A 26,695-nucleotide genomic window follows, 5' to 3' on the forward strand; every position below is an offset into this window, starting at 1 on the left:
CTCATTCTTCAATTACATCCTCACCATTGCTTTATTTAAGAAATTGTACAAATGTGCAATTTTACTGTGCCGCACCACAAAACTATTTGAACATTATGACACTCTGAACTATCTAAGGGGTTTTCCTGTTTGTCAGTGTGACTTGTTTCACCTAGTCAAAACATTTAGACTCACAGACCAGACAAGTCTTGCAACTATGATCACCACTCATCAAACTTGTTTGGCCAGGGAAGCTACAGTCACTCTTGAACTCATCTTAACACCAAAACTTACATTAATTCTTTCCAGTATAAAAACTCTCTACAAATAAAGTAGTCAATTAAGATTTCCCTACGACGGTTTTTAAATGCCACATATAAAACAAAAATGGTTGTACAATTGGAAGGAAAAACAAAAAAGAGATTTTGAGAATAAATGTGTAACATTTCGAGGGAAAAAAGTCTAATTGTCATGAATTTAAAATCATCTTTAGAGAAAAAAGTCGAAATGAAAAAAGTCCTAATATTTGACTGGTTTGAAACACTGTGACTTTCTTCTCATAACATTTCGAAAAAATACTGCAACTGTATTCTCTAAATATTACAACTTTACTCTCAAAATATTACAACTTTATTCTCCTGACATTTTGACATTTTTCTGGCTGGAAGCAGATTTTTTTTCGAAATCTCTCCTTTGTTTATTGTTTTCCCTTAGAACACTCCATCTTTAGGTGATGTGGATATAGATTATAGATATAAACACAAATATAGAGACAAAGCGAGCTGAACGCGAGACAGACAGACAGGGACAACACTGGAGTTCTGTTTGTCCCTGTAACTCTGGCCAGTTGGATTTTATTCGTCATTGGTACATCCGGGGACTTTTTTTTTTTTGATTGACAGTTGCCATGGCAACAAGCTAGAGCATCGCCATTTTGTCAGGAGGGTTTTTTTCCCAGCTCAGTCTTTTCAAATGTTCTCCCTTCCCGCCGGAATAATGCTGTCAGTGGATATATATTTTACGTTTTTGGATAAAGAAATGTGTCTAGTGGATCGGATTAAGAAGATCAACAGGCCGACGATTTAACATAGTTGTGAGAATTAGGCGGCGCCGCACTAACTCAGTTGTCCGTGTCTCTGGTCCACCGGGCCGGTTCACTGCGCAGGTTTGGACCGCGCGCCATTTTGTGAAAATTGACACAAAATTCCTAACCAAAATTATCAGAGGGCACGGTTTCTGTTTCATGTTCTAGGTATCCTGGATCTAACGGTATTGTTATTTGTGTCGAACTGACCGTCGCTGAATTTGTAGAGACGCGTAAAATCGGAATTTGGCAGAAGGTTTATTTAGCGGTAGCTAGAATTGTTAGCTGAAGGCTAGCAGAAGAAGCTAGCGCTAGCCACGGTAGGTAGCTAACGTTAGCTGCGCTCATTTTGTCAACTAGCTAGCCAGTTCGCTTAGCTGGTAACTTATACTTGCTAGTTAACGTTAGCATGTTGCTAGTGATCAGCTGATGGTAACGTTATTTAAAGTTGCGTTGGTTACCGATGTTTCTCATTAACTCGCGCGCTATGGAGAGCAAAATGGATCTGGTTGGCAAATTATTTTAGAGTTTGCCGGCCAGAGGAAGCGGATTGGAATTAACGTTACTCGCTAACCGTGCAGGGAGGGGAGAATCTCAAGCTGGATAAGTTTCCTCATCATACAGGTTATTGGACTTTAAATGAAGATCGTGCCATCAGAGGTGAGCATTTTCATAACGTTATCTTTGGCATCGGCGTTTGTACCCCGCCGTCCACCGTTAACACACTGGCTGATGTATATTAGCTATATGTAACGTGAATGGTTAACAATGATGGACGCGACAGTGAAGTTGAGATCGGTGTCTTAATGTATGGCAGCTGGCTAACATTTCGCGGCCGTTCCGACTCGGCTCAAGCCAGCGTTCATGTTGGCTTCCAGTCAGTAGGTCAGCGGACTGATGTTAGCGCTGGACGGGAGCAGCTCCCCGCTAGCTGTGATCTATATTCGCCTCTGAGGTTATGTGGGCTTGGACTTCACGCTGGCACGGCGTTAACGCTGCAGCTAACGTAACCCTGCGATATTAAACACTGTCATTGTATGATTTAAGCAAATGTTACCGTGTTGGGTAACATGCACACACACACACACACACACACACACACACACACACACACGCACTGTCTAATTGCAGCAGTTTTGCAGTGTCGTTGGAATAGGACGTTACGGAAGCTTCTCGGCTAACCCGGCTAACGGCTGTTTAGCTAGTTGGACAGCCCTGGCTAATGGTTAACGTTGGCTTGTTGACGAGCAGCTGAATGGGCCCCACAACCCGCTGGCTGCACACGGCGTCACTAGCTAACGTTAACGCTGGATTGGTGAGCGATGTGTTCGCTTGTCCCGCAGTTTTTCAGGGTAACGTTAACGACGACAGCCTTAGCTAGTTAAGAGTGCTATAGCGGTAACGTGAGCCCGAAGACGTTTGTCATTTGTTACTGGAAATAGGAAGGCACAGCCGAACGAAATGTAGCGAGCGAGGACGCGAATTAACACTGAATATGCTTTCTAAATATCAACCATGACGATATCTACCCCATCAACTGTAAGTACACAGCTACACGGGCACCTTCTGGAGACCAGTGTGAGGCTTTTAATGGTTTTGGGATGGGTTGACTCTGATTCAGCTTTGGAATTATCTGGTTATCAATTGGGCGTGAGAAGAGGGCACAGGATCTTGTTATAGGCGTTTTTTACACAGCCATCTCTCATAGGCGACGGCTACCAACGGCTAGCTAGCTATCGTCATATTTACACCTAAAAAGGCCCGTTGGTGCCGCGATGAATAGAGACAAGGAAGGAACTGTTCATAAGTCGGTACTGAAAAGCAAGAACAATGTAAACGTTTACAAGCTGTAAATGTTGACTGCGAAAATAACTTGGTGGTTAAAACTGCTAGATTTTCTTTTTAGGATTAGTGTAGAAATCAAATTCACCCTCTGGTGTTGTCAATTATCTGACAGGTATTGTGGATGTAAGATAGACTCAAAGAAAACTTTTTCACTTCTTTGTAAATTTGCATAATCTTGCACAGTAATTTCAGTCGGGCCTGTAGGATCAGTAATTATTGGTCTTCAATGCCAGTAAAATGTAACATACCGAGGGGAGGTCCAGTGCTATTGGATCCACAAGGAAATGGTTCCAGATTTGTTTTGGTAGATGATATGTAGTCTGTCTCCCTAAATGTCAAACAGGAAGTTCAAATCTTTAGTATTTTTAATATTGCAGTATCTGAGCATTTACTGCTTTTGATTGTTGGTGCACAAGCAGCTTACAGCCTTTTTGTACTTCAGACATGCCATTTGTTTTATCCCCTCCAATGTTTTTTTGTTCAAATTTGGCCTGTGCTTGAGGGCCATTTAAAGTCAAATTAAACCACTCTGAAGTTAAATCCCACCAAAGATGTACAATAGTAATGATCTGTTGTCATTCTTTGTAGTGGGTTGTGGTTTGCCGCTGGACTCTCCTCCCAGGATGATATGAAATTTTACAGGAGATGATGCGTCCAGGTTAGATGCTGTATATTAAGCCGTAACCTCTTAGTAGGGAGTGGTACATTTAAATCCCCCTCAGATATATTGTTTTGAATGTGGCATTCGGTCTTAGAAAGGATAAGAAACCACCAGCAGAAGTCGGTATCTTGTCCTTAAGATCTGTCAATACAGAGACGTACGATTTCTCTGGTTTTGGTTCTATTTATCTTGTGATTTATTTCATGACAGAGCACAAAATAATGAAGGAGAACCAATAAGTAGGAAGCAGGAAATAAAGACACAAAGGGCATGCTTACATTTTTAATTTTTTAGGCCTTTTAACTGTTGTATTTTATATAAAAAATTAAAGGCCCATTATACAAGCTAAAAGTAAAAAGTATTTATTTTCTTCTCCTATATAAATATATATATCTACTGTACATATGAGATGTGTTTTTCCTCCCCTGAAACACTGCTCTATCATCTTACAGTTCCTCTTATTTCTGTCAGTGGATGTGTATTTTTTCCTTTTCCAAAGCTGGGTCAGCTTTCTAACGTTCTCAGATGGAGTGCAGGTTTTGGGCTGTGCAGCTATTTTGCTGTCAGGCTCTTGTGTTGAAAGCAGCGTCTAAGTGTGCCAAAGTTCAATTTTATTTCTTGTTTATTTCTTGTTTTCTCATTGGAAAATGGGAGCAGCTCTGCCCTGGCAACAAAAGTAGGCTATTTGCATACTGCGTTGTGATTGGTCTGTGCATTGATGGGCTTGCCAAATCACGCTGTATCTCTGTGGTGATAGGCTATGCTAATTAGGTGCTGTTGCTGGGATTCTGAATAGTGGTTACTGTGTAGCACTGGTGAATTGTGTTGTCTGGTGAGAGATGCTGATAGCTGAACATGCTATTTAATAATTTTTTGATTCCTTCTGGCTTAAAATGAAGGATGATTCACTGTACAGTGTGGAGATGTTGTATTTTCAACCCCTTCTGCTGTTAAAGCTGCTGTTTTGCTCCTTTTTCCTCACAAAGGTCTATATATAACTTGTATCTTTATTTTGTGGTTACATTTTGATGCATTTTTAAAAACATATTTACATTTTTAACATTTTTCAAAAGACAGTGTATTTAATCTGACGTTTCCTTGAACAATGTGTATATCCATGTCAATGTTCTTAACATTTCACATTACTGTTAGTGAATTTTAGAGGAGCTTCATAATGTCAACTTGTATTTAAATATTAAAAATGTATAATTTACATTTAGCATAGATTTCCTCAAGTCTTGAAGGTTTAGTAAGCCATTTTGCTTTGTCCACTGCTAAGATTACATAGTAATTCATGGGTTTTGAAATAGAACCTGCACATTTAGTGGCCAATATTGTTAACTGCTTTATGTTGGAAATTGAGTTATTTTATAAAAGAGGAAATGCAGTGAGATTGTTGTAACAGTTGCCTCTTATAATTTTTTCCTTTTTGCATGCTACATTGATATTGAGTTAACATGCAACTCATGGCAATATTAATTTCCTTCAGGAGGAGAGACTTCAGCATGCAAACCTTCGTCCGTCCGGCTTGCGCCCTCTTTTTCTTTACACACTGCTGGTCTTCAGATGGCTGCTCCAATGCCCCATACGCACCAGCAGTACAGTGACCGCCACCAGCCAAGCACTGACCAATCTGTTACGGTCTTACCGTACAGCGACCAGACACCACAGCTCACTGCCAATCAGGTATCCTGAACCTGCCCATGTGCAGCTGTTGGATTTCTTTTAGCCTTAATGTGTGTTGTTTAAAGAATTGCACTATTTATTCTAAAGGAAAGTCTGCCTCACTTTTCTCCTTCTGTCACCAGGCAGACTTGGTGGCTTTTTTTCAGTCTGCCTATTTAATACTGCACAAAAGTTATTGTATGAAATTAAATGAATGAACCCATAACCTTTGCCAGGCACCTGTTATTTACAAAACTACGGTGCATATTGTTTCTAAAATTGTATTGTGATTTTGTTTTTGCTACTTCAGAGGCACATGCCCCAGTGCTTTCGTGACCCAACTTCAGCTCCCCTGAGGAAGCTCTCCATTGACCTTATCAAAACATATAAACACATAAATGAGGTTAGTCTTGTTTTTCTTCTATTTATCTATTTGATTTATGTTTATGACATTGTTAAATCATAAAATATGTATGTATTACATTCAGATTGTTTATTTGAATTGCTTTCTTAATTCCATAGGTGTATTATGCAAAAAAGAAGCGACGGCACCAACAGGGTCAGGGTGAAGACTCCAGTCACAAAAAAGAAAGGAAAGTCTTCAATGATGGCTATGACGATGATAATTATGACTACATCGTCAAAAATGGGGAGAAGTGGATGGACCGCTATGAGATTGATTCCTTGATAGGAAAAGGATCATTCGGACAGGTACTCGCACACTTACTCAAGCACAAATGACAAAATAGCTTTAGAACTTGAGAAACAAAGCAGCGGGTTAGATTGTTAATGCAACCTATAATAAAGCTAGTATTTGAACTGTTTATGTTTATAATTAGAAGTATGCCTTCATTTGCCTAAAGCTAACATTTGCTGTTGTTGACATTCAGGTGGTGAAGGCGTATGACCGTGCAGAGCAGGAATGGGTTGCCATTAAGATCATAAAGAACAAGAAAGCTTTTCTCAATCAAGCCCAGATTGAAGTGCGCCTCCTAGAGCTCATGAACAAACATGATACTGAGATGAAGTACTACATTGGTAAGCCACTCCTGAAATGTATATCTGATATATTTAAGAGTTCTGTCAAATGAATTAAAAGAGCTTTTGTTTACCTAACATTTATGCCTTTTGGTTGCTTTACAGTGCATCTAAAGCGTCACTTCATGTTCCGGAACCACCTCTGCCTCGTGTTTGAGATGCTTTCATATAACCTGTATGACCTACTCCGAAATACCAACTTCCGAGGCGTCTCACTCAACCTCACCCGGAAGTTTGCCCAGCAGCTATGCACGGCGCTGCTCTTCCTGGCCACGCCTGAGCTCAGCATCATCCACTGTGACCTGAAGCCTGAGAACATCCTCCTGTGTAACCCCAAGAGGAGTGCCATCAAAATAGTGGACTTTGGTAGCTCATGCCAACTTGGACAGAGGGTACCTATTTGTACTTTCTATCAGCCATTGTATGAATGCATGCAAAGCTGTAAAATTGTGATAGTTGCACATACCGCACTACTTGTGAGCCTAGCAAGAATAATAATTTAGAGCTCAGAGGAAAGGTAGTGTCTGACTGTCCATGTTTTCCTTTTGTAGATATACCAGTATATCCAGAGTCGCTTCTACCGTTCCCCAGAGGTGCTGCTGGGAATGCCCTATGACCTGGCAATTGACATGTGGTCCCTTGGCTGCATCTTGGTGGAGATGCACACTGGCGAACCTCTCTTCAGTGGAGCCAATGAGGTATAAGGCGGTGAAATACCGATACTGGCCAGACTTTTAACAGAATTGCGAGGAATGGAACAAGAATATTTGAAAGGACAAATGAAATGACTATCCAAATGTGCCCTACATCAGTTTACAACTTGCATCTGATGTTTTGCCCACAAATAGCCATCTTAAAACACAATGACTGGCAAGCAGGACTGCTAATGACTGATGTAATGTAAAGGATTTATCAGTGCTTTTTGATCAGTGTAAATAACTTTCTAACTCTCCCCAGGTGGACCAGATGAACAAAATTGTTGAGGTTCTCGGTATCCCGCCAAATCACATAATGGACCTAGCCCCAAAAGCCAGGAAGTTCTTTGAGAAGCTTTCAGATGGTACATGGAGTGTTAAGAAGACCAAAGATGGCAAAAGGGTGAGCTCAGCCCCTTGTTGCTTTTCCCTTGAAGTCACATTGTCTGTAGAGACAAGATTTGTGCTTTGTTGATCATTGTTAGTAGATTGTGCGATTGAATGGATAATTCACTGGAGAGTGAATCTCTTCATCCCCGTGTGCTCTCTTTCAAACAGTATAAGCCTCCAGCTTCGCGGAAGCTCCACTCCATCCTTGGTGTGGAGACAGGAGGTCCAGGTGGCCGGCGGGCGGGGGAGTCTGGCCATGCTGTTGCGGACTACTTGAAGTTCAAGGACCTGATCCTCCGGATGCTGGACTATGACCCTAAGAGCCGCATCCAGCCCTACTATGCCCTGCAGCACAGCTTCTTCAAAAAGACTGCGGATGAGGGGACCAATACAAGCAGCAGTGTGTCCACAAGTCCCGCATTGGAGCAGTCCCAGTCTTCAGGAACCACCTCCAGCACCTCCTCTAGTTCAGGTTACTAGAATCTCCAGTTCTCCCACTGTCTTTCATTTGAAGTAGTAGTAGTTAATACCATTAATTTATTCAGTACATTTGTATACTTCAGAGGTATTACATGAGAAATGCATAATTTGTCACATCACTGTAGTTAGCTGGTGTAAGGGAAAATGATTTGCTAGTTATTTTGTGGCGCTCAATGTCTGAGCTTTGAATTGTGTCAATTCAATAAATGGCTTGAATCAATATAAAAACATTTAGTGAAACCTTTGTGGCGCTTCAGATAACTTAAAAACAGGTTTTAATCGTACTTGGTCAGGCCAACTGTTCATCTGACATAGACGATTTATGTAATGCCATTAAGGCCGTAGTTGTGACACTTGTGTTTACCCTGTAGGAGGGTCATCTGGGACGAGTACCAGTGGCAGAGCGAGATCAGACCCGACCCATCACCACTTGCACAGTGGAGGACATTTTGGCACGGCATTGCCTGCCATCGATGGTGACAGCCTCTGCCCACAGGTCAGTAAATTAGCCTGGAAAGAGATCAAATCCATATCCGAGTTTAGTTATTGACACATAGTATTTTATCTAATTGCTGAGTAATATGTTCTTGTCTTAGAATAAATGTATGTATTATTTATGAAAATGCCACATTGTATCTTCTATCAGTCCCTCCTGTCTATGTTTGATTCTTGTAAAAAGCTTTACCTGACTGACAGTTGTTGATGGTCTGTCTGATGGGTTACAGGCAAACATCTCACTCATAACAATGGCCTCTTAAAATGGAACTGTGATTGTGTCTCCAGTCTCTCCCAAGTAAAGCCAAGAAAGATTTGTTAGACTACCAAACTGGATGCTCTGTAACAATGTTGCCTAGAGAGTAACAGGAAATCATATTGAATCTTCTTGTTAAACATGAATGTTACTTGTAACTATACACCTTGGAAAATAGTGCAGCCCTGCACTCCCAACAAGTAACGACTCTTCTTTGATATTGACAGGCAAGACAACCTTACCCACCCCCCTTGGTGTGGGGAGGTGGGGTTGGACCAGAGTCGGTTGCCGGAGAGACCCACCCAGTTCAGGAGACCACCTTCCATGTTCCCCCTCAACACCCTAAGGCCCTGCATCCCCACTCACACACTCATCACCACCATGGGCAGATGATGGCTACACGGCCACGCCCGCGCCACTATACCTCCCCGACACACAGCTCCTCAACACAGGACTCCATGGAGGTGGTTCATGGCCATCTGTCCATGACCTCCCTGTCTTCCTCTGCCTCCTCTTCCTCTACATCGTCCTCTTCCACTGGGAACCATGGCAACCAGGCCTACCAGCTCCGCCACTTGCCCGCCGGAGCCCTTGACTTTGGTCAGAATGGTGGGCTGAGCATGGGGCTAGGTGCCTTCTCAAACCCACGGCAGGAGACTGGCATGGCAGCGCACCCTGCATTCTCCATGGGCACGAACACAGGGCCTGCCCACTACCTAGCGGAAGGCCACCTGGGCATGAGGCAGGGCATGGACCGGGAGGAGTCTCCAATGACTGGAGTGTGTGTGCAGCAGAGTTCTATGGCCAGCTCGTGACTGCACTGACATTTGGCTGTGTGTTCCCCCTGTGCGTCATTTTTAAGGTGGTGTTTTTTACTACAAGGTGTGTTGAGAACAAAAGCTGCTCACGTCAGAAGGGAGATATCACTGAACCGCTACTACAGAGAAAACCCTTTGTTAAAAAGTATATATGTAATTTTCATCAGTTTTTTTTGCAATCATTAGGCACAAAATAATACTGCGGAATAACCATAGTGAGATTGAGACATCCATCTTACCATTTCACCAATTTCATGTAACCACCAAGTAATCACCATATGGTATTGTGTGGCAAAATCTTCAAAGGAGCATTTTAGAGCGAAGTTTGGAGCTGTTTTACAGGTAGCTGTTGGTGATTAAATGCTTGGCGTCCTCTCTCGGTTCAAACCGTGGACTGCCTGACATTACTGTTCCACTGGTTATTAATTATTTTGCCCTTTTAAGTGAAATTTCACCTATAAAAGCTGCTTGTAAATCCTGTAGCTTGACAATGAGGGGAAGTGTTTGCGGTGATATTTCTTGTTGTTGGTGGGTATTGTGTAACTCTGTAAAAGGGGAGCACATAGCAGTGGAGTCCCTATAGCGTGTGCTGGCCGTGTGGAGAGAAGAACCCGAGGGTGGATACTGACACCGACCGGGTCAGAGGAGAGGGAAGCACCACCCCTCAGGCCTAGAGGCCCCGTAGTCCTGCAAGCTGCAACCGGGCCTGGCACAGACGAGAGCAGCAGTGGGCACGGGAGACGTAAGGATCCAGCCCAGTTAGATGAAGACAGTCAGTGGCTGGTTCTTAGATAACCCTTTGGCCTTATGACTCATGGACTTGGAATGGGATGGATCTGGACATTATCATTTGAATTAAGATGGCTTTTCTCTATTTTTCTCTCTAGACAGCCCTTAATTCTTTAAGGAAATTAAAACAACATAGAAAAGGTAAATAAGAATGGTAATTTGAGGCCTTTCTCTACAAAGATTTCTTCCTCAGCAGGGCCCCACATAACAGGGTCTAAGTGTACACAACAACCTCCTAAACATTACTTCCTTGAAAAGCTTATTCACTGGTTAAGGATTTTGCAGTGGGAAGAACTATTCCAGAGTCTACCCTTTTATGTTTTGTTACTTTTACCCTTTTGCATGTAGTTCCTCATCAGAACCACCTGCACAAATCTCTCCATCCAAAACATGGAAACTGAAGAAAAAAAACGAGTTAAGTGACTGCCTTTTTTCTCCTCAAATTATGCTGTGAATTTTACAAGAATTTATTTTCCCTTTGGATATGTTTTTATACCAAAGCAGTTGTTTTATAGCATATAGGTGTCTGTAACCAATAATGTAGCAGTTCACCACTTTGACGCAAAGTTTATCAAGATCTTATTTTAACGTCAATACAAACAGCTGCAATATATTACTTTAGCAAAACTGGAGACCGTTGTCGAGACCGTTGGCTATTGTGTATTCTGGCCAGATTTGTTTGCAACGTTTTACCAAAACTGTTTCCATATTAATTGGTAGATTATTTTGGGAGTCTTTTAAAACACTTTGGTATGTTAGAGAATTTGGTAGTTACTCTGCAGGCTCCGGAGTAGCAAGATAGAAGCTGATGGTTTAAAAAAAGGAGACTAATGCGTTCTATTTCTGTGTTGTCGTTTATCTTTTGCCCCCATCATACTATTTCAAAGGGTTTTGCTGCCTTTCATACATCATTTGGTCAACCTGGCTAGTTTCTGCCATGAAACAAGAGTTTGTCGTTGTCTTGGCAGGGTAAGGATAATTGTGGCAAAGCAGTTTATGTGGAATGTTACTGTTCTGATTTGGTAGGGCAGATCCCCATGATTGTTGTCCTATTCAAAGGGAAAGGTTGCCCGTCAGTCCACAATTACATGCTTTGCTTAGGCAAACATGCATGTCCTCAGAACATTACCAGTCAATAACCAGATTTTGTTTTATATCAGGGATCTTAAAGTGCTTTCTCTTTTGTGTTGCTCATTTTACCAGAAATTTGATAGTAAAACCTGCCCACAACCACCTTTCAAATTAAAGGCAGGGCACAGGTCATGCTGTTGTCATTTTACAGGAGAAACCATCATAAGGGGAAATCATGCTTGGTATTTCCACAAACACAATGTAAAGCTACCTATGAGATTGGGGTTATATCTGGATGTCAAGGTTAATTGCAAATTTGCAATCATTTTTCATACCCCACAGAATTTGAGACATTCAGAAATTGCCAGTGGTTTTCTTACTGGCCCTCATACTGGTACTAAACATTCCAAAATAAAGACTGAAAAAAAATTGACTGCAGTGACTCGTGTGCGCCTATTTCAGATCATGCTGATTGACCTCTTATTTAGAGCAGTTGTCATGAAATGCAGCCCCTTTTTAATAGTTGAAATAGAATTTATGTATATATTTATATTTTTTTAATAAAGGAAGTATAGAACTCACTACCTTGCTCCTGCTGGTATGTTATGTTTGTCAATTTGGTGACCATTCAGTGGGCAGGAACTCCTGTTTTCTTAGTGGCAAAACCTTGCCTTTTGGCAAAGGTACTTGACTACATCAGGACAACACTATGAGGTAGGGTTTGAATCAAACAGGGAACGCTAGATCTTCAAACCTTAATAATTTTCACAGGGTATATTGTAAGTGCATGTACATCACAAACCTTACTTTTTGGTTATATGAGAAGCACATGGTTGAAAAAAAATGGTTCCATTTTCCATAAGCCTGTTAAGTTGGTGGGTTATACACAAATGCATAATTGTTGACATATCTAAACACCCAACAGAAGTTGAAGTCCTCTTATTTAATTTGACTTTTTTCCCTTCATTTTTGATTTCACATTTTATCACTTTTTTTGTACATGCAACATGCACTATAGAACTGAACAGCATGGGGGAAAGGATAAGTCCATGTATCCACAGATTGTAAGATCTAGTCAAGACTTTGCTGTGTTTATGACAATGCCCTTTGTATTATATTAAGACAGTCTTATGTATGATATATAAAAAGAAGTTAATTGAAATGTTCTGTGTGTCTTTCTTTACGCTTCCACAGATGCATTGGTTACACTCGTACATTATTGACCACAATAGCAATAAGTAACATGGCCACATTCATTAACCATGTCATTGTTAAAAAAATGTAACAATAGTTGTAGAAGCCATGTTGTGGTTGATCTGCGAACCTTCATAAACAGACAGGACACCCATTCATATGCCCTGGCTCGTTGGTCTAGGGGTATGATTCTCGCTTCGGGTGCGAGAGGTCCCGGGTTCAAATCCCGGACGAGCCCATTTTTGTTTTCGTCCTCGGTGATTTATTGAGCGTTATTTGATGTTAACTTGACGTCGACTAAAATAATTTATTATGTAAACGCGAAACAATGGTGGGGAAATAAATGTATGAATACAGACGCTAAAATATCCTTAAAAACAATGCAGGAACGTCATGCTGTTGTCTCCATTTTTCGGTTCAGGTAGGGCGGAAATAGTGATACAGATTTTTATTGTTTCGAGTTGCTAAATGGAAAAGCAGGGCTCGTCCGGGATTTGAACCCGGGACCTCTCGCACCCTAAGCGAGAATCATACCCCTAGACCAACGAGCCGCACGTGCATACAATGCCGCGCATAGATTTTTCTAGAAACACACACTTGGTGCATTCATAGCCATGTTCCTTTTTATCTTTGCAAGTACCACCAGTTCAAATTAAATATAATCAATATCTGGATAACGACTAAGTAGCGCACGGCTATCCCTCGAACTAGTCACGACGACACACTGAATTGTAAGGATTGGAAATAGCTAAATAGCTAGCTACAAGACAGATAGTTTTCTATTTTTCAAGAGTGTATAAATTCACTTGCAGTTTATATCAAACCTCGCATGCAAATCAAAAAACAATCGACATCACACCTCGACTGGACCACCCATAAGCTAATTATCAGCTAAAATAGCGAGCTACATGCGGAGAAAATCCAAATTTAGCTCCTCCGCTAAGTAACCAGTAGGTGGCGGTAATGCACTCGAAAAATTATAATTATGACGAAGAAGAATGAGCGCGGGGGTTTCCTACCCGACGTTTGACAACAAGGATCTGATTGGTCAAGAGCCGTCATGTGTCCTTGGCTCGCTCCGGCCAATTAGATTCCTCGTAGGCGGGAGAGTTTCCTGCAAAACGCTCCAGTCAAAACCGAAGCTGTTTTTAATGTATGAGCGCCACAGGCGGGACTACGCGGTCTCTCCTCATAAATTACCGAATGTGCGGACAAACAAACAGTCACATTACAGTCACAGATAACACCGTCAACATCTGGGGCCGCGGAAAAGTTAACTGCGGATAACAGTGGAGCTTTCTACGTAACTTCGCTTAAGCAGATGGTAACGGCTAGCTAAGCTAACATGCCGAATTTTTGCGCGGCTCCGAACTGCACGAAGAAGAGCACACAGTCCGATTTGGCTTTCTTTCGCTTTCCACGGGACCCTGAGCGGTGAGATGCTTTCTGTGTCATCTACAGTTTACACCCCGAACAAACACATCAACCTTTAAAAACTGTACAGTCATTAGCTGGTGTTCTACATGAGTGAATAACGTCATCTTCCCTATTGTGAGTGGACCAGACTTGAGTTACTTATGGTGAACTAGAGCAATTTATCACCTATTGATATAAGCATTGAAGAATGAATGGATTCATTTAAACATTACTTACTCCATACTGGTACAGACTAACTTCTATTGATGGCTATTTACTAATCTGCTGTTGAGAGTACTTGAAGTGGTTGTACACTGTGCACACTAAGAATCATCCAGTCATTCAGGCTGTTATTGATCCCTAAAAGCCTTATTTGCTTTAACATTTTGAAATATTTTTGTCCATTGAGGAAATGTAACATTCTTCTGTGTAGGTGAAAAGTGTAAGTCACTGATGCTTGAGTTTAAATATTCCTGTTGAAACTTATTTTAAGTGCATTATACTAAGTGATTTGTGGACTCAGTGTATTGTTGTTGTTTTTGTAATGCTTGTCTTTAGATGCCGCCTTTGGGTGGAGAACTGTCGCAGGGCAGATCTAGAGGCAAAGACGGCCGACCAGCTCAACAAGCACTACAGACTGTGTGCCAACCACTTTGTTCCAGCTATGGTTTGCAAAACAGTGAGTTACTCCCATGATTCTAAGCCGCAGCAGCAACAAGCAGCCTGTATGTCACTGATGTATCATTCTCAGCCATGTAATTGGATTCTTTTTGGTTTCCAGAGCCCGTATAGGACTGTACTGAAAGATACAGCTATTCCAACCATATTTGACCTGACAAGCCATCTGAAAAGTCCTAATACCAGACATCGCAAGCGAATTAAAGAATTGGTAAGCAAGTTTCATGAGTTATTGTGTTGTAATTGGAATTTTTCATCTTTGCACCAGGCAGCAGCACTCGCTAATGTATATGTGTTAAACTTTGCTTACCGAATGTAGATTAGTCACATTTCGATCTGGAAATTCACTGCAAGTTGGCCTCTACATTGATATTTTGCATATATTTACTTTGCACAGTTCAGTCCTTGAATAGTCCTTTGTTATTTCTTTATTTCTTTATATGATGGATATATATGATATAGATGATTAAGCACCTAAATTTAACTGAGGTTTTACTTAACATTGACTGAAAAACACAGGATTCCAGTGAAAAGCAGTAAAATAAGTCTTTTTCCCATTTCAGACTGAAGAAGATATAATGAAGATTGCAGAACGGAGATGTAAGTTAATACAAAACATGAGTGTACAAAATCCACAATCCACTTAAATAGCCCTGCAATAAGTGGGGTTCAGAATATATGTATTATGTAGTATGCATCAACATATGATGGCATTATATTTTCAAGTTCAAGTCATATACGTGTTAACCTCATCCTTAACACTGGAAAGCTTTTTCTTTAAATGTCGACTGTTCCTTTCTTGTTTCTCCTTGCAGTGGTGTCTTCCACCAAACAGCTGGCAAAGAAAGATGAAGAAGCTGAGGATGCCGCAAGCGCTGACACTGGGCCTCAGCTCTCCACAGAGGAGAAAGAGTTGCGCGAATATCTGAGGTCTCTGTTTGAGATTGTGGTCGTGCTAGAAAAACAGGGCATCCCATTACTGACCAGCAACGCCTCTACAGCTGGAAACACCAACACCAGCAACTTCCAGGCCCTTCTGGATCACCGTATGAATGCTGGAGACAAAGCTCTGAGGAAGCGGTTTGAGGCAGCAGCTGTCAACACAGAATACCTCTCTGCAACGCAACTCGGCCAACTCCTGGACATCTGCGAGAATACAGTGAGGGAAGAGATGCTGATGGAGGTGAGAGAGAGCCGCTTCTTTTCCTTGGTCACAGGCGATCTTATTGAATTTGCCAGTGAGAATCACCTGCCTGTATTCTTACGTTTTGTCAATCAAAACAACACCCTTAGGGAGGAGTTTTTGGATTTTGTGTTGTACGAAGGCGAAGAGTCTGCTCTGTTAGAGAGGCTAGAGGCCCAGCTGACTGACCGTTGGGGGCTTAGCATGGAGGACTGCCGCGGGCAGGCGCACAGAGCCACCGGGGCGGCAACCACCAAGATGAAAGCTGTGGCAGTAATGCTGATGGAAAAGTATCCTCTTGCACTGCACATGCCTTGCTCCTCGACAGCACTGAACATCCATTTGGCCAACAGTCTGCCCTTTCCAAATGTTCAGATTGTCATGGAAACCCTGAGGAGAATCGGGGCCCTCTTTGTTGCCCCATTCACCCAGGAAAAGCTGGACGAATCCATCACGATGACGTACCAGGGGAATGAAGAAAAGGGAGCAGCACTAAAGCAAGCTTGTAGTTCACGCTGGACAGAGCAGCACAATGTCTTTGATTTGCTGTTAGACATGTTGCTGCCCCTCCTACTGTGCATGGACAACATCCGTGACAATGACGACGGAAGGTTCACCGATTCCGTCATAGCAGACGCTTATTCAATCTCAGAAACTCTGGCTGACTTTGAAATTGTGGCCACCATCATCATCTTAAAGAATGTTCTCACGTTCACCAGAGCATTTGGCAAGAACCTCCAGGGGGGGGTGGGCGACGCCTTTTTTGCCGCCAACAGTTTAACTGCTGTCCTGCATTCCCTGAACGAGGTCAACGATAACATCGACGTGTACCACGAATTTTGGTTTGAGGAGGCGGTGAATGTGGCCAACATCATGGAGATCTCAGTGAGGGCCCCCAGGCTGTTTCTGAGGAAACAGCGCGCAGCCGACGTGGGTGAACTCCAAGTGGAGATGTATTTTAAGGAGTACGTCACCGTCCCCGTGATCCGCGGCATCATGCAGGAGGTGGAGGACATGTTTTCTGAGACCAACCTCAAAGCACTCAAATGCCTGTCGCTGGTGCCCGGTGTCATGGGCCAAATGAAGTTCAACACCTCCGAGGAGAACTATGGAGAAGTTTACCGCAACGACCTGCCCAACGCCGAAACGCTCTCCGAGGAATTTTACTGCTGGCGGATCAAATGGAAGCACAGGGGAAAAGAGGTGAGCCTGCCCACCACCATCCACGAAACCTTACAGCTCCCGTACGTCAAGTTCTTCCCCAACGTGAACACCTTCCTGAAGATTCTCTCCACGTTGCCGCTGCTGAAACTGGAGGAGAACAACGGCGAGGCGGCGAACGGGCGACTGCAGGCGTACCTGGACAGCATGCCCGCCGAGCAGTGGAACAAGAGCCTGGCCATGCTTCACGTCAACACGGGCGTCAAGCACGATTTGGACGTCATGGTTGACAAGTACTGCTTAGTGTGCTCGGAGGAGGAGCCCGAGGTCGAGCCCGAGGCTGAGGCTGAGGCCGAGGCCGAGCCAGAGGGTGAGGCTGAGGCGGACCCCGAGGTCGAGCCTGAGCCCGAGGCCAATTCCGAGGGAGCGGCTGAGGAAGACGTCGCCATGAAATGATGCAACGTGGACACTCGGCTCAGGACAAAAGGAAAGCGAGGTTCTGTCGGTGATTGTGGATTCATATTGTACGCTATTGTGTGACGAGTGCATTTATAACTGGATTTGCTTTTTTTGATATTAAAAGTGATCATAGATGGCATTTGGATTCAGTCTCTGAATTGAATCAAAGTCGATGAATCTTTCTTATGATTTTTTTTTGGGAAAAGAAATGTTGCATTTTGTAATTTATTTGACCCTGATTGTACAATTTTTAACAATCAAAGTAAATTGGACAAGAGGAAGATGTTGAACGCTCACTACCTCATGGAGACGCTGGCTGAGAACAATGTTACCAAACCGTGAGTGACTGCAGCGACACGTACACGTCGCTGTCATCCCCTCAAACAGGTGACAGCCGACATTTGTATGATCAAATCTGTTTCCTGCTATTTGTTTGTTGTTTTCTTTTGAGTTTGTACAGATGTTTTTCCATGAAATGAACAATGTCGATTGGTCTGTATAATCTCTTTTTCTGTTAACATTTCCGTATTCGATGCTTCTGATTCAGATCACTGCTGAGGGGCTGTGGTTCCTTTCAGACCAGACTGAAGGCAGGATGAGCACAAATGAGTATCAGCATTATTCTAGAATAATCAGATTACACTGCTTCATGTTTTGGCAGCAGCATGGAACCACTTGAAATTCAAAAACACTCGCAAATGATTAGAATGTTTTGTCTGCCTCATTGATTGAAACGATGATTTCCAACGGGGATTATCTCTGAAATGTCTGAAGTTGTTAAATGTCTTCTGTTTGAAGGCTGCAGAAAGCTGACATGCAGCACCCGGACCACCGTACAGCACTCTTCATTATTGTTATTAATGCCATCATCTAGTGTATGTGTGTGTGTGTTGCGTTGCTTTTACCCTCTTACATGTTGGCTCTGAACTATTTCTTCTTCATATCTTTTACAGGACTTGTCATTGATTTTTAAGGAGATGTTTGTGTAGAATGAATAAACCCAAACTTAAACCTTGATTTGTGTTTGCAGAACATAGACTCGATGGATGGATGGATAGAAAAATAAAAAAATTCATTTGGATATACAGGATACACAGCTATTCATACTCACGTGAAGTCTGAAGGTCAAGACATCTGGGCCAAAGAAAACCTAGAAATAGCCCAATTGAACATATTTAGTGTTTCAACTGTATGGAGACATTGTTTCAAATGAAAAACGCAAAAGAAGTCCAATATTTGGCGTCACGTTATGATGATCGACCAATCAATTCCTCCTTGTTGGATCGCAGGCAGGAACAAAGGCCCTCCAACTCCGAAACCACTGGGAGAGGACCTGAAGGGTGAGACCAGATTTGTATATGACACAATAGAGAGAGACACGGGAACATGGCAGGATGTAAAGGGGTCTGACTTTCAGCAAAGTCACGTCCAATCAAGGCCACTGGGTTTGTCTTTTTTAATTGACAAAGTGATCCTTCCCATCTGTATGCTGGCACGCTGCTTTGCAAACTGATGTGAGAAGGCAAGTCATTGTAGGAAGATGCAACGTTTCAGAGGAAAACACTAGAAGGGAACGTTGGACCCAACTAAGTTATACTTCTCTTTTCTAGGCTTTCCCGTTGACCTTTCCGGGTTCCATTCTACAGGACTGCAGCAAATGTCAAATTTCACCAAAGAACTAGAAAAAAAGCAATGTCAGTGACTTATTTTGGACACATTTTGGTCTTTTAAGTGCGCCACCCCTATATTATCCCTCGTCTCCTTTGGCCTTACTAACTGTGGACGCCACTGGGTGAGGGCTGCATTTCATCTTAAACTGTATTTCCTTACAATAAACCCACCACACGCCTTTACTGTAGAATCCAACTGAGCATCCAAACAGGCATTTGTCTTGGTGGCAGCTCAGGGGTTAAACGCGTCTCTCCTCCCTCTGTGCTGGCCAGACGGTGACGCGTTCAGGTGAGAGTTCAACGTGCGCAGACCCCGGACATCTGGGAGCATCACACAAATGTGGGTGGGGTCGCTTTGATGCGCAACCGGCCAGCAGCGTGCACTCACACTTACACGCACACACACGCTACAGCAAAGCCCAAAGTCAAGCCAAACTCCAGAGAGCCTGAGAGAAGGAGAGAGAGAGGCGTGACGGGTTACACACACTCAGCAGAGAATCACCCTGACTGGACGGAACCGAGTGAACGCATGCTGAGGGGCCGCTTATCAAGTCTGCAAGTCGTGAGTAGGACCTTTATTTCGCATTAAAGTGGGTCATCTAGTTTGTTCGGGTGGTTCTGTGCGTTATTTCCGTCTTTAATCTGCCGCTTTCATCATGGCGTGGCCGTGCATCACGCGTGCTTGCTGCATCAATCGCTTCTGGAGCGAGCTGGACAAAGCGGACATCGCGGTGCCGCTGGTTTTCACCAAATATGATGTGGCCGACGTGCATCATCTGGCCCATCACCCCCAGCCCAGGCAGAAGAGGCCCGGCGCCATCGCCATAGAAACGCAGCCTCATCCCGGCGAGCAGGAGGCTGGGAAGAAGGCACCGCCCGCCGCGGGTGCCGCAGCGGCCAAAGATGGCTCTACTGCGTCCGTCATGCGCCAAGACTTCAAGGCGTGGAAAGTCCGGCCCGAACCGAGCTGCAAGCCGAGGAACGAGTACCAGCCCTCAGCGACCCCCTTCAACAACGAGACGCAGTATCAGAAGGACTACAAGGCCTGGCCTATACCGAAGAAGCACGACCACCCCTGGATCCCCAAACCGAGCCCCACCGCCGCCCCTGCCGTCGCCGTCGCCGCCGCCACGACCACCGCCGCTGCCGGTACCACCACCACCCGGGACGCGCCGCTCCATGCCGCCGCTAAGCCGGAGCACGGAGCGGTGGAGGCCGAGAGCGGCGTAGAGAAGAGCGAGATCGAGGAGAAGATGCAAGAGAAAGAGACCAAGGTGGAAGTGGTGAAGAGGGAGAAGTCCGCCGAGAGGAAGACGGGCGGAAAGCCGGAGGGACAGACGCGCACAGACGCGAACGTGGAGCAGCGGAAAGGCAGAGACGCGCTGAACAGACAGATCAAGGAGGTCATGTCCACGTCCAGCAGCTACAGGTAAGCGTGTGCGTGTGTGTGGAGGCATGGTAGTAGTGGGCGTGACAGAGATTTTGCTTCTTCTCACTATGTCCTACTATGTCTTAATAGTTTTGGATGAAATACACATCCACAGCTCCCTAAACACACATCAAACGCACCCAAAGCTGCCATGATGAAGCACAATCTCTCATTACAAGCAAACTAACATTGTCATAGTTACATGTTGCATTATCGACCACCCCTCCCTTCCCCTCCCCCCAGCTTTGCCCTCCAAGAAAGTACAACCAAATCAATGCAGTGTTGTGCCCCATGAGTGAGCACGGCCAGTAAAAGGATCCTAATGGAATCACGTCTTCTAACGTGTTTTCTTTACATACTGGGATTTCTCCATATTGATTTGGATTGAAGTTAAAGGGTTTTTGTCCCCAGTCCTCAATCTATTTGCCCCCCCTGCATGCATATCCAGAAGAAATTGAGCTGTGATTGAACACTGAAAAAATGTTTAACAAGATTACATAAACAAACTGGCACTTTCAAAAAAACCCATGAAACTTGTGAAAATGCTGAAAACCCCCTGAGAGATTAAAACGATAATGAAGCCTAATGAAGAAGTTATAAGCAGTTTGAGTGACATCTTAAACTCAAATCCTTTGAAGCTGCGGTTTGTTTACAGGTCCCAGATTGAGAACCACAGTCATGTCACTCCCTACATTGTACATTGACTTCACTAAACACAACACAAAGTACCCACGGCCTCCTCCCCTCATATCCACCATAGACTGAACTAACCACAGCCATAACGGTTTCTTTTGTCAACGCTCACAGGACTGAGTTTAAGGCATACAAGGATGTCAAACCTGTGAAGCCCATCAAAGCTCCGTCTCAGTATAAACCCCCCACCGACGAGACCAGCCTGGAAACCAGCTACAGTGCCACATACAAGGGGGAGCAAGTCAAGGCTCAGCCCAGTGACAACAAGGTTCTGGAGCGTAGGAGGATACGCAGCCTGTACAGTGAGCCCGGCAAGGAGACCACCAAGGTGAGTGTCCGTACCTACAGACACGGAGCCGGCGGGACGGTAGGACAGCTTTACATGCTGAGTTACTGTTCGATTCCTTTACACCGTCGCCATATAACTTTGGAAAGTACGCTGACTTCCATACAGTAAGTGCAGAGCTGCTTCTTTATGGTCACGTCCAGGTTTTAGGTTTGCTATTTTGGGATTAATATTCTCTGTCAGCGATACTTTGATTTCAGAAATGCTTAATAAACTTCTAACACCGCCGAGGTCGACCGCAGATTGCCACGACTTAATCTAAATGAGGAAAAAGCAATATTTAGTTCAAGTTAAGTTATTTAATGGCAATCAATATCAGTTGATGTTATAATTATCTACAATTTAAAAGGTTGAATTTATGAATTTGGGAAATTTACAGATAAAATGCAATTCCAACTTTTCTAACAACCGCCTTACTGTTCCACACCATGAATACAGACTGATATCTCGCTTCTCTCTGCATGCATGTCAACAATAAATAATTAACGTGTGTGTGTGTTTACCTGTAGTGTGTTTATTTGGCCACTCCCTCTCTCACTCTTGTAGGACTTCTCAGAGACTGAGAGCAGCTCTGTTCTAAATCTGCTGTAGTCAGGTGTGTTTGTCTGTTTCTACTAGAAGGCATGGAGGATGACCTCATACATACGGATCACACACACACACACACACACAAACACAAGGTTCACTTTGGCCAGTAGCAGCCGCACAGTCACATTTATCCCGTGTAGCCGTCCAATGTAAACGTGTCAAACCTTAAACCATATCTTCACTGTTTCCCCACCTTCTTACCTGCACCACCCACCACCTTTTGTGGAGCTTGGCAATGACCATGCAAATACTGTTTACGGTTTATACATGAGGGAGGATGGAGCAATGGATGGATAGAACAAAGACGGCTAGATTTACCTCCAACGAAGCATTTATTACATCACATATATACTAATCAACGTTTGATTAGTATGCTTTCACTGAGGTCTTGATTGTTTCTGGCTTCATTTACATGGCAGTGCATGGAAGGCATACACGGTTTGCCATGTCTGTGCCAGTTTGGCTCCCCATCGAACTTCATTGCACCCAAAGGGGAAGGAGAGGTACACGGTGCAACAGTCATGATCAGAGGGTGCAGCACATTTTCAGTAGCAAGAATTACTGGAAGTCTACAGTCATACTTTACGCAGTGCTGTATTTTTAAGGTGCAGCTGCAATGACTTACGGTGGAATCTCGACTGTTTGCAGATGATGTCATCCTTTTCACTTCATCAGACTGCAATATCTAATCCATATCGGAGGTTTTTGCAGTATGATACAGCCCCAACGCCAAGTCATGGAATAGAGGTGACACGCCCTTTTTAAGAAACCGCAAGACGGATTGTGGATAGAACGAAAGAACAAAACTGTACATGCAGGTAGCTGATGGATCTCCTGCACTGGGGACTTTCACTGCATTACAGATTAATATTCTACATTAAGACATTTGTATAAATTTCCACCTGAGAGCTTCCTTGGTTGCACCAGGAGCTCAGAGTGCCTTGCTTCAGGGCACATGCGGTAATTCTTGTGAAAGAGAAGTCCGTTTACTCATTCGTCTCTGCACCCACGTTTTTCGTGTCAGTATGGGAATTTAAACCCCCAACCTTCAGGTCACAGGCCTGCTTCTTCAACCTACGTCCATGCCAGCCACCTTTATTGAAGGTTACATTTTGTTTACGTAAAAGGCTCATTATTTTTGAGTTTTCTTTTCAATTGGATTTTTCAACATTAACACATCACAATGGATGAAAAGAAGGTTAAATATAAATAATTGGAAATTCTCCTTGGAAAATTGATAATTGCGATAACATTGACAGTACACATGATCATTTTTGTGCTATTTTGAAGGACTCCACATCCTTAATTAGCAGCTGGTTTGTTCTGTCTCTCCATGTTTTCCTTCACTTTACATTAAATGTAGCACATGTTTAACTGCCACCAACAACAGATGACCTCATTTACCTGAACTGAGTCACGTTGAGTGCATTATGACATCAAAACAAGAACAATTTGGTTTAAAATACTTAATTGTGGTTATTTTAGTGTGAAATTCAGGAAAAACTAAAAACACTGAGCCTTAAATATAACACTGACGTTTTATACTAACTTAGATGACAGAGTTTGCACTAAGAAACCTGATTTTTAGTAGAAAAGTGCACGAACCACTGCTGTGTTTAAGAAAAGCCACAAACACACCTGCTGTGCTGTGTTTTTTCTTTTATCATCATTGCACTAACCATATAATGCAAATACCACTCACACTATATGGTGACATTTGCCTGTCATTATTATCAATAACAGGATAAAGACGGTATGTATTGCATGTTTAAACGGGACTTTGACACGATTTAGTGTCGCCGTGAATAAAGCAAACAGTTTAAGTTTGGTTGAATCTTGTGAAACACTTTAATCACAGTATTTGCTCCTTTCTCCTGTAGGTGGAGAAGCCAGTGTCTCGCACCAAACCAAAAAAGACACCGACCACAACAACAAGCAAAATGGTGAAAAAAGCAAAAGAGAAGCAGATTGCCAGTTCTCAGTCAGCCAAGAAGAAGCCTTCTTCCACTGCGCCTGAGCCCAAACCAGAGGGAGTCGTCACAAAGAAGAGCAAAGAGATAAGCAACAGACTGGCTGAGGCAAAGCAGTAAAAAAAAAAAAAGGATAAAAAAGTTTAATCTCCGCACTTTTATTTGTTTAATGGAAGGCTTCATGAGGAATTGGCAAATCTCTCTGCTTCATTTAGCTTTTGGTTTTGCTTTATTTTCATCTTCTAGTCACATTTGGATCGGCACTAATAGAAGAATCCTGCAAATTTCCACATAATTTTATCTCTAAACTGTGTGTGTGTGTGTGTGTATGGATGTGTGTGTGTGTGCGGGTGTTCCTTTGTGTTTTTATGGATGCAACTGCTGTATTGTTGAGCACATAATTTGCACATTCTGTTCATTTTGACTCTAATACTGAGAGCCATGGGTGTACATGTCATATGTTCACTAAAGGGCATTGTTACTTTGGTCTGAATGATATTTCCCGACTGTTCAAAATCCATATAATGATTGTATAAAATGTCAAGATTTTTTTTTTCTTCTCTCCTCTCCTCTCCGACTAACAAACGTGAAGTTTTGTTCAAATACAAACTGTGTGTTATGGTTACGGCTCCTAGTTACAGTGCCTCTGCTGTATGGTCCTGGATTTCATTTCATTGTTCTGGAGGATATCTGGTTTCATCAGTTTGGTTGCTAAGAAACCAAATGAACTGTAATATAATTGCTACTGCCTGCATGCAAGACTCCATTTTTGGTTGAGTAGTAGCGACAATGTAGTCGGCTATACTGTACAGTCACAGTCACACTCTAGCTTGTAAATCCAATCATTAAAGATAGATGTACAGGGGTTAAGACCTTTCCAGATATTATGCATGTGTAGTGATAGACTGATCACGGCATAAAACAATCTAATAGCCTTTCGGAAAGACGCATAAGTAAAAATCATAGTCTAGTGGCTGTTAAAGCTGTAAAAGAAACACCAGCAACATCGTTCAACACACAAACGTACAGTATTTCTAGCGATCTAAACAGGGAGACTCTCTCCTCCCCCCTGTCCTCTGATTTAATAAACCTACTGCAGTTTTTATGATGACTCAGTATTCTGTGGTAGTGTTCCCCTTCCTCTTCTCAAAGCTGCGCCGCTGTAATCGTGCTAATTAAGAAAATCATCGTGCATAGGGGCCTAAAAGAGCAGAAACCTAACACGCTTTCCTCACCAACCTTCACTTCAGTCGCTGCAGGTGCTGAAGGACAAAGGAATGAACCCAGGACTTGAAGTTCACCTCGTGGGAAAATGCTCAAATCACACGTGTTAATCCTAAATGTGACATGAGTTGTGTTTTTACTAAAAATGACATCGCAACTTTCCCTTTCTATGGATCGTACCCACCGTCCTTTAACATACTGCTGTCTGCAAAGGCCCAGTCTAGTGCTAAGCCACTGTGGGTCTGCTGCCTGTGTGTGAGTGTGTGTGCGTGTGTGTGTCTTGTGTCTGACCCTTACAGCCTGCTGCCTGCTAGCATCCAGTCTGATGCAGCCATTAGAAGTGCTGATAAGCGCTCCAAATCCCTGGTGCTATATGTCTCATCTTATATGCTGTTTGGTCTGGACTGTGTGGAGGGGAAGGGTGGGGGGGTGTAAGGCCTGAGTGAGTCAATAATATGACAATGTCACACCACTGCAGACATGTTGTGATCTCGTGCTTGTATTCTCCGCTTGCTATGAATGAAACTGATTAAAATGGTGTTACAGAATCCTGTGTTGTGACTTCTTGTGCTCTGCATCTCTGGTATAGACTCCCAACGAACGCCTGGCAACCCTGGAGTGAACAGATCAGAAAGCCTCTGGATAACTAATTACAGTGAAGTGAACACATTAGGTAATATGACCAAAAATGCATGTATGTGAAGAAGATATCAATGCTGGAGACTTCCCTGACTCGAACTGGAGTTGGACTAGATTCAACTAAGACTCAATTTGAACTAATCCAAAAGGACTCGAGCCTTTTGAATTGGAAAGACTTGACTGCTCTCTACCTTACTCGAAGTGTAGGAGTTTTGATAGACTTGATTTAGACGTATTAGTTTGGACTTTTGAGTTGACTTGTAGCTTAGTTAAGACTCAAAATGACTTGGTTTCACTTCTAAAAGATACAATTCTAACTAACTTATTAAGCCAATCAGGTCCCCTCTATGTGAAAATCTCATTCCCTAACAAATCCATTTAAGAGAGTGACAGTAATATCAAATATCCTTTGAATGATATTATTTTTGTTTTGGGAAATCACACTAATTTGCTGATAATGGTTTTAATACACAAACATACTGTATATCTGGTACGGGTGCACATATCTATGCACCTCTATTAAAGTCAGACTAGTATTTACCTTATGGTCAACTTGAATGCGTCACAATGTTTTGGTGGAGGTGGTTTAGTTGCAGTTTGCTCAAATTGGCCCATGCAGTAAGAATCTGTCATCATCACTGAATTACTGTTTACTGACAGCCTGTGGATTCATCCAGAGATGCAAAGTGACCACATATTTACACAAATGAGCAATTAAGTGTGACAGAGAATAATAAAAAAAGAGCAAAGCACATGTAGAAAATGTAAACATTATTTGA

General features: G+C 43.0%; 3 protein-coding genes and 2 non-coding genes across 11 annotated transcripts; 4 read left to right on the plus strand and 1 right to left on the minus strand.

Moving 5' to 3' along the window:
* Positions 1–878: 878 nt before the first annotated feature.
* On the plus strand, positions 879–11,682 carry dyrk1ab (dual-specificity tyrosine-(Y)-phosphorylation regulated kinase 1A, b). 5 transcript variants are annotated; one of them, XM_076146484.1, is made up of 12 exons: positions 879–1,248; positions 1,645–1,723; positions 5,059–5,255; positions 5,545–5,637; positions 5,757–5,945; positions 6,125–6,272; positions 6,378–6,664; positions 6,824–6,970; positions 7,230–7,370; positions 7,526–7,829; positions 8,209–8,333; positions 8,816–11,682. In XM_076146484.1, exons 3-12 carry the CDS (start codon positions 5,136–5,138, stop codon positions 9,401–9,403), a joined length of 2,142 nt encoding a protein of 713 aa, XP_076002599.1. In that variant the 5' UTR covers positions 879–1,248; positions 1,645–1,723; positions 5,059–5,135; the 3' UTR covers positions 9,404–11,682. The 5 variants fall into 5 exon arrangements, with proteins under 5 accessions (XP_076002599.1, XP_076002598.1, XP_076002602.1 ...); XM_076146483.1 differs by having other exon boundaries at positions 879–1,723; XM_076146487.1 differs by lacking the exon at positions 1,645–1,723 and having other exon boundaries at positions 1,229–1,248.
* A 944-nt stretch (positions 11,683–12,626) lies between these two features.
* Positions 12,627–12,698, plus strand: trnap-cgg (transfer RNA proline (anticodon CGG)). Its single transcript has one exon. It is a non-coding gene; the product is annotated as a tRNA-Pro (tRNA).
* Positions 12,699–12,939: 241 nt separating this feature from the next.
* On the minus strand, positions 12,940–13,011 carry trnap-agg (transfer RNA proline (anticodon AGG)). The gene has a single exon. It is a non-coding gene; the product is annotated as a tRNA-Pro (tRNA).
* A 561-nt stretch (positions 13,012–13,572) lies between these two features.
* Positions 13,573–19,669, plus strand: thap12b (THAP domain containing 12b). Of its 3 annotated transcripts, none has more exons than XM_076146480.1 (7): positions 13,573–13,894; positions 14,435–14,555; positions 14,658–14,765; positions 15,118–15,154; positions 15,370–18,379; positions 18,647–19,149; positions 19,301–19,669. In XM_076146480.1, exons 1-5 carry the CDS (start codon positions 13,806–13,808, stop codon positions 17,352–17,354), a joined length of 2,340 nt encoding a protein of 779 aa, XP_076002595.1. In that variant the 5' UTR covers positions 13,573–13,805; the 3' UTR covers positions 17,355–18,379; positions 18,647–19,149; positions 19,301–19,669. The 3 variants fall into 3 exon arrangements, with proteins under 3 accessions (XP_076002595.1, XP_076002596.1, XP_076002594.1); XM_076146481.1 differs by having other exon boundaries at positions 18,647–18,697; positions 18,968–19,669; XM_076146479.1 differs by having other exon boundaries at positions 18,647–19,669.
* Positions 19,670–19,683: 14 nt separating this feature from the next.
* map6b (microtubule-associated protein 6b) lies at positions 19,684–25,899 on the plus strand. The gene is made up of 4 exons (XM_076146266.1): positions 19,684–20,456; positions 21,264–21,477; positions 23,964–24,161; positions 25,867–25,899. Exons 1-4 carry the CDS (start codon positions 19,684–19,686, stop codon positions 25,897–25,899), a joined length of 1,218 nt encoding a protein of 405 aa, XP_076002381.1.
* Positions 25,900–26,695: the final 796 nt, after the last annotated feature.

The sequence above is a fragment of the Genypterus blacodes genome, unplaced genomic scaffold (assembly GCF_046128005.1).
Source record: "Genypterus blacodes isolate CSIRO-AG114 ecotype Tasmania unplaced genomic scaffold, CSIRO-AGI_Gbla_v1 ptg000032l_1, whole genome shotgun sequence".
Classification (NCBI taxonomy): domain Eukaryota; kingdom Metazoa; phylum Chordata; class Actinopteri; order Ophidiiformes; family Ophidiidae; genus Genypterus; species Genypterus blacodes.